Source organism: Gymnoscopelus braueri, assembly GCF_963280865.1.
Source record: "Gymnoscopelus braueri genome assembly, chromosome: 17".
NCBI classification, from domain to species: Eukaryota; Metazoa; Chordata; class Actinopteri; order Myctophiformes; family Myctophidae; genus Gymnoscopelus; species Gymnoscopelus braueri.
In genome coordinates, this window is record NC_137617.1 from 41,071,333 (window position 1) to 41,085,538 (window position 14,206).

Below are 14,206 nucleotides of genomic sequence, written 5' to 3' on the forward strand. Positions count from 1 at the left end.
AGGCTCACTGTGTTGTCAGTATATTATGTGTGATGCTTTCAGTGGGGGGAGGGTGGGGGCTAGCACCCAAGGAAGGCTTCTTCCTAAAAATGGGTCTTTATAAGTAGGGCATGTCAGACATTTCAACACAATGATGTTGGGCTTTTCACAGAGATCCAAGTATTGCTTTGGCGTAACATTTTGCCAAAAGAAATGTACATAATGTATAAGTATTTGTTTTTGGAGGGGTGACTTTAAATTATCGCAGACCTTTAACTAATGTATGCCACAAATAATGAGTATTCTGCTGGGGTCTAGAAATAAGGGCTATGATAATAACTGATGTTAAAATAGCTGTAATAGGCCTTTACCATGGCAGCCATGTTGACATATTAGTTTGTATGTTAGTTACTTCACGTGTGTTTCCAATGATACTAATTAAGGTTGTGTTCAATTTTGGTCCAACAGAGTCAGGCTGATGCTGTTGTGCATTTTGGCTAACTGGAAAAGACTCTTTAACTTAACTAGCATCTTTTGGTAGCTCCTGAAGGTGCTAACATTACACAGCTATTTATGTCAATATGGCTGCCGAGGGGAAAAGGCCCGTTCGTAGGGGACAAACATCCACCAGTGTAGCCATTTATCTCTCTTCTTACCTCATTGCATGGCATCCGACTCCCAACAATTGTGCATTAGTTCAGCTTTGATATTAGAGACAGAAGTGGGTGATGTACGCCTGCTATAGGAACACTAGTTAAGATCCGAACATTCAACAACACAGCGGTTTGTCCTATAGTATAGGACCTATACCTTTACCGGTGACATTGCTGTCGTCGTTCATTTAGACGAGTGGTTCTCAAACTTTTTAATTTCAAAGACCCCCATAATTTGGAACCCCCTCAAGGATCCATGAGGGTCCCTGGAACCCACTTTGAGAACCACTGATATAGACCAGTGGTTTTCAACCAGTGGTCCTTGGGGGGCTACCATGGGGTCCCCAGCTAAATTAGTTAACATAGCCTCAGAATCATTTTAACCACTTAGCTTTGGCTATTCAAAAATAGCAGATATTCAAGCTCATAGCGCGGCACCGAGTGCCGCGCTATGAGCTTGTAGATCTGCTATTTTTGAAAAATCTTGAAAATGTGTGCAAATCTTGAATATATTAATTTTTCAAAGACAACATTTTTTACTCAAATCTTTGCTTCTGGGGGTCCTTGGCACAAAACATTTTCAGATGGTGGTCCGCGGCCAAATGTATATCAATTTAGGGGTCCCTGGCATGAAAAAGGTTGAAAACCACTGATATAGACTACTACTGAACCGGACAATTGTCCCCTTTCAAAGCCATTGGAAGCCTGCGGTGGGGTCATCCTTTATTTTCTCTCTTTTTTTAAAAATCCGATTCCACTGAATGGCTTTAGATAGATAGATGAATAAAAATAGATAGTCGGCCAGTATTCTGGTTACTAGTTTAGTCTGTGTACAGTAATGCATTCGTTCTTGATCGACATAGATAGCTAAATTGTTCAAACTTTTTAATGTGGAATGATGTCTCTATGTTCTGTCGTTATTTCTGTTCTCCAGACAGACATTATGTGACTTAACCAGTAGATGGCGACCTTGTTCTATTTTGACCAGAGCTGCAGTGTGTGGATGAGAATGGCTCTGGTGTGGTTTTATATACTGTGGCTGCCTTGGATGGACTTGTGCTCGGTGTACTGTGTGTGCGTGTGTGTGTGTGTGTGTACCATTGTATTGTGTAACCTTACTGCGACTACTGTTTCCTCAAATCAGAAAACATGTCCGAAAGCCTGTTTTTATATTCCTGTACATAAACGCAGCCTGTCGCCATCGTTCCCCACCCTGAGATTTAGTGTTTTAACTACTTAAACTGACCAGCGTCCCCCGCCTCTACACTTAAACATCTTCAAGGAAAATAGCCGATCTTGCCACGGCGTTGTGTGAGCTTAATAGATCGGCTATTTTCACCGAACGTTATAGGCTCAGAATGAGGGACGCGAGGAGGGGTTCATGTGGTTAAAAATGCAAAACATTTGATTTAAAACCTTGTAGGTTACTGTAAATGTGTCCATGGCTGGAGAGTGAGAGAGTGTTTACTGCTGTGATGTAGGCCTACTTGACCTGTGTTAGACCAGTCTGTTGTACCTCAGTGTTAATAATGTGCTGAATCATGGTGAGTATTAAAGCATTATACTTGGTGAGAACACCTCTGTGTTGGTCTCTGTGTGGTCTCATACTGTGCTGGTTGAAGTTTTTTTTTACTTAAGTAAAAGTAGCAACACTACAATATAGGGCATAGGCATAGCAGTGGCGGCCATTTTCTTTTTCATACCCTTTGTTTTGCCGTTTTCAAAAAAGTATTTTTCACAGAATCAAACGTTTTAGGGTCATGATTCACCAGGACCCTGGATGGCTTGATTCTAGGCTTAAAATAATTGATATAAATATTTTTGGAAATGTCAATGGGAAAAATGCATTGACTATTTTGGAGTGGAACCAGAAAATGGCCGCCACTGCTATGCCCTATACAAATACTCAAGTAAAAGTCCTGTGTTAAAAATTTCACTCGAATAAAAGTATTGCATCAATATAATACTTATAGTGCCAAAATAAAAGAAGACATTGAATGGTTCTTTTCACAATGCTTTTCAAAATGTTTCAAACATTTTCAAAAATAGCCGATCTACATGCTGACAAGCTCGTGAGCTTGTAGATCTATCGGGATATTTTCGAATAGCCAAAGAATAAATTGGGCTTAAATGGCTGGATAATGTACGTTTCATAATAACGATCCAAATCTGCCAAGTAACTGATAACTAAGGCTGTCAAATAATTGCACTAGGAGTAAAAAGTCAGTACGGTATTTACAGTGAGATGTAGGGTAGTGGAGCACAACCTCAACATTGTACTCAAGTACAGGAGCTGAGTAAATGTACTTAGTTACTCTACATCACTGCCTGGTCTCATATTTGGGAGGGTAAAGCCTGATTTATATGTCGTTGCGTGCCAGTGTCTGAGTGTCACTCACCCAAACTAGATGTGACGTGTCGTGAGCTTGTACTGTATATGTGCTAGTTCCTGTGCACGAAACTAAAAGTATAAATCAGGTTTAATTGTTTCAGAAGTGCCTCTGCAATATGCTATGCTTTGTGGGACCCAGCCCAACTGCATGATAACCTACCTCCAATTCACAGTGGTTGGAATGAGGACTGTTCAATGAATGTCTGTGCATTAACCACTTAATCTAGTCTTGGTCAGTTGGTCAGCTCAGTTGCAACTGTACTTGGAGCGCTTTTTTCGCCCCGTCTGCACCAAATCTCTCAGCCAAAAATAGCCGATCTACAAGCTCAAAAATGCCCAAAATAACCGGGACGCCAGGTTGAAACTGAAAGTACTTGACCCATCCTAAAGCATTAAAAGCAGTGGGCCAGACATTCATACAGTACATGAGGGCTTTTACACGACTCACTGGTTACGTTGGCAAAACACAATGGCAAGGGTTAATTCACCTGTGACAGAAAAACAAACTTGATCAACAACATAGCATTGGTGAGTCGTAACATGATCTGTCATCATCACCAGTGTTGCCAAGTACGCTCATTATAAGCGACTTTGGGCTTGTTTTTCTGTTAAAGTTGCTTGTAAACATTGGTAGTTTTTTTAGGGCTTTTTGTTTCTAAAGTGCAGTTGCTTCCGGGGCAACTGCACTTTTAAACCGGGGGTTCTCAAACATTTTCATGACAACGAAACCCCTAATTAATATTGTATTTGTCCGTGGACCCACCCCCCCAACTGGAAAATGATTTGTGTCGATGAAATGTTAAAAAAATATTCCAAATATTAAAATATGAATGTTTTAAATAGCTGATCTACAAGCTCACATCTCGCTGCATCGCATAGCGTTGTGAGCTTGTAGATCTGCTATTTTCCAAATAGTTGATGTCATGCGGCCTATAATAGTCGTCGCTTCTTTTGGGCTTGTTGTCTTGGCCTGCCTGCTTGATTCTCTCGCAAAATCTGGCAACACCTGTCATCACTGCATGCTGCATAGTAAAAGCAGAGCAAGGTGACAGAAGGACATGGTGAAAAGTAGAAGAAGACACAAGGAGACAGTTTAAAATAAACTGACCAGCGGGCAATTCTACGAATCGGACGTAGTGTGAGTCCACGGGCTGTGTTCGCTCACTCAGGTGAGTCGACGGTCAACAACACCTCTGTGAGTAGGCAAATATTTGCACATTCAGTGTTAACAGCAGCCAGGGCTATTTTGTCCATTCCTAGACTGAAATGAGGCTAAAAAGTTGATTCCACTGTTTCAGGGCATTCTGTAAAAAAGTGAGTCCATCTCCGTTTAAAAGGCTTGGCACCCTTTATCTATAATTGCAAGGAAAACGGATAGCCTGTGTCTTTATTTCAGTTTCAGTGGGTGGAAATAGGAATGCCAAAATACTTTCCAGGAAGTTATTATGTGGTTTATGTCATGTTCCAGGTATGGCGAGCTGCAGCGGCCTGCTGTCTGAGGAGCAGTTCCAGTGCTCCATCTGCCTGGACGTCTTCACGGAGCCCGTGTCCATCGCCTGCGGACACAACTTCTGCAAGGCCTGCCTCGGCGGATACTGGGACAACTCCGACAGCTGCCTGTGCCCGCTCTGCAAGCAGGTGTTCACCAGGAGGCCGGAGTTGAAGACCAACACCACCATCAGGGAGCTCACCGACCAATTCAAAGGGATGATGAGGGACCAGAGCGCCGCCGCCAAGCGCGGCGACAACGAGGTGGCCTGCGACATCTGCACCTGGAGGAAGCTGAGCGCCGCCAAGTTCTGCCTGCAGTGCCTGACGTACTTCTGCAAGGTCCACCTGGAGCCTCACCGCCGGGTGGCCGGCCTGAAGAGGCACACGCTGATCGACCCCGCGGAGAAGCTGGAGGACAGGATGTGCCAGGAGCACCACGTCCTCCTGGACTGGTTCTGCAGGACCGACCAGAAGTGCGTGTGCCACCTGTGCCTCGAGAAGGACCACCACACGCACAACGCCATCCTGCTGGAAATGGAATGCGGGGAGAGGCAGGCTGAGCTCAGGAAGATTCACTTCAAAGTACAGCAGATGATACAGGAGCGTCAGCAGAAGGTTCAGGACATCAAATACTCAGTGGAGCTCTGCAAGAATGACACGGAGAGAGACATCGCGGACAGCATGCAGGTCTTCAGTGCCCTCATTGCCTCCGCGGAGAGGAGCCAATCGGAGCTCCTGTGGGCGATTGAGAAGAAGCAGAAAGCGGTAGAGCGGAAAGCCGAGGGCTTCATGAAGGTGCTGAAGCTGGAGATCAGAGCCCTGCGGCAGAGAGGTGACGAACTGGCACAGCTCTCGCAAAACGACGACCCTTTCCACGTCTTGCAGAACTCCCGGTCCCTCTACGGCCTCCCGCACGTCAACGACTGGCCCGAATTCAGCGCTCGGAGCAACCTGTGCGAGGACGAGGAGAACATCAGGAAGTCCTTGAGGAGCGCCGTCGGCGAACTCGAGGCGACGGGGAGGAGGGAGCTTTCCGACCTCGAGGACAAGCTCAACAAGGAGATGGAGAAGTTCCCCGACCAGAAGCTGAGGTGGATACAGCAGTTCGCCATGGACGTGACCCTCGACCCCGACACGGCACACCGTTCGCTCACCCTCTCCGACAACCGCAAAGAGGTGAGGGAGGGGAAATGGCAGAAGAGGCCTTTCAACCAGAAACGATTCACCGGGTTTTTGGGCGCGTCCGTCGTCGCAACGAAGGGCTACTCCTCGGGGAAGTTTTACTACGAGGTGCAGGTGGAGGGGAAGAAAAAATGGGCCTTAGGGGTGGTCAGGGAGTCCATAGACAGGAGAAAATCGTTCTCCATATCGCCTGAACATGGCTACTGGACAATAGAAATGGGAGACGGCTATAAGGCCAGCACGGACCCTCCTGTGCTACTCTTCCCGCGGAAGCTCAGGAAGGTGGGCGTGTTTGTGGATTACAAGAGAGGACAGGTGTCCTTTTACGACGTCGACTCCAAGTCTCACATCTACTCCTTCATTGGCTACACTTTCACTGGAGCCCTCTACCCATACTTCCACTGTGGGGTAGATGATAGCGCCCCACTGGTCATAACCCCAGTAGGGGCGGCCATAGCTGAGTGGTTAGTGAGCCCGCCTAGGGAGCCAGAGGCCCTGGTTGCCCCAGGTACGATTCCAGGCCACGCCAGCATATGTGTCGATGAAATGAAATTTGTCCCTGAGCAAGACTCTTAACCCTAATTGCTCACAGGCCCTCATTGGAAACAAGCCCGCAAGGACTTCCATGAACGTCCTGTTAAAAGGAAGTATCCAGTAAGTTACGGGGACTAAAGACAACAGGTTGTCCTCAGGGTCCATGATAACCTGTGTTAGTGTCTAGACCAGTGGTTCCCAAACTTTTTAGCTCAAGACCCAAAAAACTAATTTGACGTTTGCCCGGACACAAACCTGTGAAAATTGCAGATCTAGATCTAAATGTGGGAATTGTTTTTAATTGATGAAAAGTTGGGATTTTGCCGTTTAAACTTTACCGGGTAAATATTTTTTTTTTAATGTAGGAAACGGAAAAAAGGTGATATTAACTTGCGACCCATAAAAATGGGTCTGTGACCGAAAGATGGGTCCTAATCCACTGTTTGGGAAACAGTGGATTATACGGTCTACGCAGTCTGACACGCCCATGGCTCTGGGCACACCTGAATCTCTACCAGTGGTGGAAAGTAACTAAGTACATGTACTCAAGTACTGTACTTAAGTTGAGGTACCTTTACTTTACTGGAGTATTTCCGATTTTCTATATTTTTACTTCTACTCCATTACATCTTGTAACAGAGTATTTCTACATTATAGTATTGATACTTTTACTTAAATAAAAAAAGAATGCGAGTACCGGTACTCCACCACTGATCTCTACCACACCCATTTTACATTTTTATTAGCTGCCACTGCATTGCTGGGGCAAGGCGAGTTTATTTGAACAGCACATTTCAACAATGCAATTCAAAGTTAAACACCTACAGTATGGACGGTATCTCCCTAAGATGCAATACCTATTCAAAAACACTATATCGTTGCCGTCAGGCAGAAACCTCTTATCTCCATATAGTCGCCTTGCTAAACTAATGGCCTATGTCATTTTTTTAAAATGTTTTTCAGGGGAAAAAAAAACTCCAAAACAAAACTATATGATTATTTCTTAATCATTTCACCCAAAATGTTTATAACAAATTATGACTATTTGAATAGAAATAACACTGTCTGTCAGTTATGTAACATAAGAGATTTAAATAGGTTTAAATAGGATTCAATCTGACTTAGGCCATTTTTTTTTAAATGGCCTAAATCAGTAAATAATTTGGCCTAAGTCACAAAACCGTGTGACTTAGGCCAAAAAAAGGCCTATTTTGGCCTAAGTCACACTAGGGAGTTAGGCCATTATAAAAGGGGAGTGAACAGCATGATCCTTTTCCATTAGGAGATGGGCGATTTTACCAGAGGTGGCCAGTGTCATGAGGAGCTGACTTAGGCAAAAATATCATTTTCCTCAAAAAATGGCCATTAGTTTAGCAAGGTAAATGAATGCCCTACTTGATCACAACAGCGTCACACAAAAGCATCAAAATAGCAGATAGCTCTCCAAGCTCAAAACGCAGCCGCAAAGCCATGCGCTTTGAGCTTGTTGATCTGCTATTTTTGCCATTTTAGAATTTGAATCCTGAGAAGTAACAGCAACCCTTTGGACATAATGAGGTTTCCGCCCGACAGAGACGATATAAAACATAAAACATTGCTTACTAACCTGCCATAATGTTATTTACCCGACATAGCTTTTAACTTGAAGTGGAAAACAAACATCATGCAGCTCATGAAGCATTGCATGACATTTTTCGATGAATTGAGTACATAGGGCCCCAATGGAAACAGCTTAAAAGTGCCTTACAGACCTTGTATTGAACTGTACTTCCCTGTGCTTGTCTTTGCAAACTGTTAATTTAATAATAAAGTTTTCAATAAATCTGCTATTCTCAAATTATTTTGTAAAACTTTTAAGATTAAAGAATTAAACTTTTCAATTACACTATTGTGAGTAGGTGTCAACAGACTCATACTTCTAAAATATTTGATTCTATGTGTGTTTCTAAGTAAATATAGAAAATGCATCAGTCCGAGCCCTACTGTAGATTGTAAGGCCGTGTATGTGCATGTTTTTTTCCACCAGAGGGTGCTGAAAACGGCATAATAAACTGAAATGGGCTACTACCAGATGCCCCAACTTGAGGGACATCTCACTTTCAACCTCATTTTATCGTTTTCTCAGGCTTTTGTTTCACCCCCACACAGTTTTTTTAAAGTTGCTTGATTCACTATTTAGATATTTGATATTCATTTGATCAGACATGCTCCCTCGAGTCCCTTCCCATATAAACTCATTGTACAGTAACTTCAAACTCCATTTTAACCACGTTACTCATTTAAAACACACGTCCTTGGTTCTGATGACTGATGTTGGCCTCAAATATCTAAATACTGAATCGAGCAACTTAAAAACTGCATGTGGTACTCACAAACATGCTTGAAAGAGAAATATCCCTTTTACTACATGAACCCTATTATACACTTTGTCGTTCGCTCTAATTTTTCATCGGTCTGAGCAAACACTCAAACCTCCTGAGCGGTACTTCAACATCTGACATGAACACTGGGTACACTTTGACACCACATGTCCAACGCTTAGACAATGACAAGTTAAATGGCTTAATAATAATCGAATTACATAAGTAATTTCAGTTGGATTAATTTTAATAACGTGTAATAGGTCAGTTACAAAGAAAAAATATAGTTTTTGCATGTCCATTCATTATTATTATTATTATTCAGTATTATATGTGAACACATGTAGAGGAATAAATGAGTTTGCTGTGCTCACACACACATTTTACATTGTTTATGCCTTACACAAAAAGAGCAAAATAAATAAATCCTGAGAATGCATTGACAGACTGACATACATTGACACAAGTGACGGGCATTATGACGAATAAAAGACAGTCCAGCAGAATATGTATAGAAGCATACAGCGTACTGTACTGTATGTGCCAATGAACATTATGCAATGCATGTATTATGTATATACAGTAGGTGGCCAGTGACTTTGACCAGTTTCACTTTCAAAACCTTTGCATAATGCATGTCACACAAACAGAATGCGATTGTTGATATAACAAGTTTTTTCATATACTGTAGAGCAGTGGTTCTCAAACTTTTCCATGTCAAGGACCCCCACATTTACACTTATTAGCCCGCAGACCCCCATTTCAAAAGATATGCCAGGGACCCCCATAAGAGAAGATTTTGTACGGCTGTAGCAGTGATTCTCAACCATTTTAATTTCAAGGACCCCCAGTTTGACATGCATTAGGGCTAGGGACCCCCATTTAATGGCATTTCTATCACTTGGACCGCAATTTATATTGTAAAATCTATGTCAATTTAACTCTGAGAGTGTACAAATGGAACCAAATGGACCCGTTAGGGTCCATTTGGTTCCATTTGTACACTCTCAGAGTTACAGACCCATAAGGGTCCATTTGGTGCCTAATCATTGTTTGTGTGACATACATGATGCAAAAGTTTTGAAAGTGAAACTGGTCAAAGTCACTGGCAACCTACTGTAGTGTTTTTTCTTTACATGCATCTCATAGACACACCACCCTGTGGGAACAAATGGAAGTACTGTACTGCAGGGTGGGATTTAGGCCCGTTGATCCAGAGATTTAATGCAACCACCATAAGACAATACAGTGATCAAACACGGTTTAGCCATTTAAAGCAGCAGACCATTTGGAAATCACGTTTTTGCATACCTTTTTCTCGTGACTGACAACTTATACTCGTTGTCATCTTATCTGAGCCGTCCCCACGGCGAGACGATACAGACGTCTGCACTGCAAAGATCGGAAAAGTCATTAAAATGCATCGATTGCCAGTTGAGGAGCTCTTTTCTGTTACCCAGTGTTCCTCAAAGTGGGGTCTGGTGACCCCCAGGGGTCCTAGGGTTCCTAGCTAAATTATTGATCGGAACCAAAAAGGACCCATAACGGTCCATTTGGTTCCTATCAATAATTTAGCTGGGGATTTGTAGTTTGTACACAAATGGGGGGGGTACACGGAAGTACGTACATCAGGGGGTACTTAACCCATTAAGATCGGGAATACATCTGTGTAATTTTACGATTTTTTGGGGGTATTCAAAAATAGCAGATATACAATCTCGTAGCGTGGCACTCTGCCATGCTATGAGATTGTAGATCTGCTATTTTAGAAAAAAAACTGAACATTTTTGCAAATCTTTGAATATATACGTTTTTTTAAAGCAAACATTTTAACTAAAATCTTTGCTTCTGGGGGTCCTTGGAACAAAATATTTGACAAATGTTTGCTTTAAAAAAATTATAATTCAAAGATTTGCCCAAATTTTTTTTTTCAAAAATAGCAGATCTACAAGCTCATAGCACGGCACTCGGTGCCGTGCTATGAGCTTGTATATCTGCTATTTTTTAATAGCCCAAATAAATGCGTTCCCGATCTTAATGGGTTAAGAGAAAGATACTATAAATCAAAAACCTGACTAGCACAACGGTTATTTAATAGAAAATACTTTTTCTTTTACACATTATTTGAACACATTGACATCATAACTGGACTCACTGAAATGTTAATAGCCACAGGTTAAAAATAAATCTGCTCTGGAGTCACTGATATAACTGCGACTCTTTCACTCAATTTCTTATTTATATACCTATATATTCTTCAAAAAGGTGCGTCATCATTCATTCATGGTTCATTATGCTAGCTATGGTTTCCTTCTTGCTGTTTTCTAAGGACATCAGGGGAAAGGGGATACTGTCTAGGGCTGCAGTGTTGTAAAGTCGCTAAGTACATTTACTCAAGCACTGCACTTAAGTGCAATTTTGAGGTACTTTTACTTTACTGGAGTATTTCAATTTTTCAATACTTGATACTTCTACACACAACATCTCAGGGGAAAATATTGTACTTTTTGCTCCACTACAATATTTGAAAACTTTAGCTACTAGTTACTTTGTAGATTTTGATTGTTGTTACAGAACATACATTAACCACTTAAGTCCTATATACTGTATACAATCAGGGCGGGGGGGGGGGGCTTAAAATGTAAACGTTTGAGAACCACTGTTGTAAACCGTGTTCTAGGGCAGCGGTTCTCAACCATTTCAGACCCGTGACCCCCAAAATAATCACATTTGAACTGGGGACCCCCGAGATAAATATTGAGAAAATAGCCGATCTACAAGCTCACATGTTGCGAGGCGTTGTGAGCTTGTAGATTGGCTATTTTCAAATGGTTCGCCTCTTTCTTATATTATTTGACAATTTGGCCAATGTTTGACCAGTTTTTATAGTATAGTTTATTGATTACTTATTTCCCCCAGGTCTTAAGTCCTTAAATTGTCACTTCACTGTCATCTTGCGACCCCCCCCCCCCCCCCAAAGAAAACCATGTGGGGATATAGGGGGTCAACGTTATCTCCCCGTGGCAGCGGCAGGGAAGTCCAGGGATTAGAGGAGGCTAACGAGGAACCGGACAGTTTCCAACTCCTCACGTCTTTGAGGAAGAAGAAGTGTAAGTGAGTGAGTGTGTGTGTGTGGGTGTGTGTGGATGTTAACCTGCCGTTGGAAGCCTGCCTCATTAATCACACACGGAGCAAATAGGAACCTGAGGGACCTGTCCTATATCTCAGGGACGGACGCGCAAGCACACGCACACACACACGCCCACACACACACACACACACACATCTTAAAATAAACCGGGCCCCCATCATAAATAAGCCCACACGATACCTTTGTTAAATAAGGCTGGCGCACCATTCACCACTCTACTGTGCTTAATGGGTCTAACATGAGAGCGCTGACTGAGAGCAGTGATGGAAGAAGTACTCCATAGACATACTCAAGTTACATATAAAAGTATAACAGTGGTGCATTCCAAGATTTTACTTGAGTAAAACAGCATTGGCATCAAAATGTACTCAAGGGATATTTCACTTTCAAATAAAAATTGAAAAAAATAAATGAAAAAAGTAATGGAAAAAAAAACTCACACATTAGAATGTCCTTCTAATGCGTGAGGGGGCATGATTTTTTAATATATTTTTTCAATGTTTATTTTTATTTGAAAGAGAAATATTCCTTTAAAGTACCAAAAGTAAAAGTACTTATATATGCAGTATTAACACCTTTTCTTTCTTTTTTAAGCTTAATAAAATAGCTGGTCTACAAGCTCACGCCACGACGCGTTGTGAGATTGTGGATCGGCTATTATTATTCGAATAGCTGAAGTATTAAATAGGGCTTGATTGGTTAATGTATGTTTTGTAATAATAATCTAAATCAGCTAAGTAACTACTAGTAACTGTTTTCAATTAACTGTAGTGGAATAAAAAGACAAATTTTTGCCTCCGCGATGAAGTGAAGTATAAGTAGAAAGTATAGAAAAGTGGACATACTCAAGTAAAGTAAAAGTACCTTAAAATTGTAACTCAAGTACAGTACTTGAGTAAATCGTCCAAAAATGTCAAATTTCCAAAAATTATACTTCTTCAGGATTTAAAAAAAAAAAGACAAAAATAGCAGATCTACAAGCTCAAAACACGTCGCTTCGACGCCACGTTTCAAGCTTGCGGATATGCTACTTTTGATGCTTTTTGTGTGACGCTGTAGTATGATCAAGTAGGGCGTTAATTTACGACAAAGAGACACACAAAAAAAACACAGATAATAGGTTTCTGCCCCGACAGCAATGAAAATGTACTTGGTTCCTTTTCCAGCACTGTTGGGGAGAACTGTGACACGTGCTGTTGACTACCATGAATGTTTGCAACTATGTATCTATGCAGAGCTGTTGACTCCCATATATGTTTGTTTGCAAGTGAGTGGTGGAAAGTAACTAAGTATATTTACTTAAGTACTGTACTTAAGTACAATTTTGAGGTACTTTTACTTTACTGGAGTATTTCTAATTGTCTATACTTTTACTTCTACTCCACTACATCTCAGAGGCAAATATTGTACTTTTACTCGACTACAATTATTTGAAAAATGTTAGTTACTAGTTACTTTACAGACATGAATTATTACATTATAAAACATACATTAACCACTTCAGCCTTATTTTATACCTTGGCTATTTGAAAATAGCCGATCTACAAGCTCACAACGCGTCGTGTTGTGTTGTGAGCTTGTAGATCGGCTATTTTCAAACATTTTAGTACTTTTACTTTTGGTACTTTAAGCACATTTTGATACCAATACTTTTGTACTTTTACTCAAGTAAATTTTGAATTCCAGACTTTCATTTGTAACAGAGTACTTCTACATTGCAGTATTAATACTTTTACTTAAGTAAAACATTTGAGTACTTTTTCCACCACTGTTTGCAACTATGTATCTATGCAGAGGTGCTGTTGACTCCCATGTATGTCTGCAGCTATGTAATAGCTATGCAGAGGTGCTGTTGACTCCCATATATGTCTGCAGCTATGTAATAGCTATGCAGAGGTGCCCTGCTGTACATAATCAAGACTGAATCATGTGAATTATGTGATGATAGGCAGGTCTGTTTAGGACCAGCCAGCCTGTTAGCTCATAGCGCTGTGTGGCATTCAGTGTGCCCGCCCGGCAGCAGGGATATAAACAAGGTGTAGCTTTGTATTAAACAGAATTAACCCTTTCAATCCGGGAGCACATCTGTGTCATTTTGGATTTGAGCTTTAACCATTATTTTTATACTTTGGCCATTCAAAAATAGCAGATCTACAAGCTCGTGGCACAGAGTTGCGCAACAAGCAGATCTACAAGCTTGTAGATCTGCTATTTTTTGAAAAATCTTGAACATTTGTGTTGAATACATATATGTTTTTTAAACCATTTTTTTACTGAAATCTTTGCTTCTGGGGGGTCCCTGGAACAACATATTTTGATGGGGATCCGCAGCTAAAAACATATGAATTTGGGGGTCCTTGACAATTAAAAGTTTGAGCACCACTGATATAGCAACAATAGTTTTCCAGAAAAATTAAGACATTTGTTGAGACATTTTACAGTTACAAATGTTTGCTTTAGAAAA

At 41.3% G+C, this 14,206-nt stretch overlaps 1 protein-coding gene across 2 annotated transcripts; it reads left to right on the forward strand.

Moving 5' to 3' along the window:
• The first annotated feature begins 4,036 nt into the window (after positions 1-4,036).
• LOC308104740 (E3 ubiquitin-protein ligase TRIM39-like) lies at positions 4,037-7,999 on the forward strand. 2 transcript variants are annotated; one of them, XM_080455250.1, is made up of 2 exons: positions 4,037-4,219; positions 4,493-7,999. In XM_080455250.1, the coding sequence occupies exon 2, from the start codon at positions 4,495-4,497 to the stop codon at positions 6,271-6,273; it is 1,779 nt and encodes a 592-aa protein (XP_080311376.1). In that variant the 5' UTR covers positions 4,037-4,219; positions 4,493-4,494; the 3' UTR covers positions 6,274-7,999. The 2 variants fall into 2 exon arrangements, with proteins under 2 accessions (XP_080311376.1, XP_080311375.1); XM_080455249.1 differs by having other exon boundaries at positions 4,037-4,193.
• Positions 8,000-14,206: the final 6,207 nt, after the last annotated feature.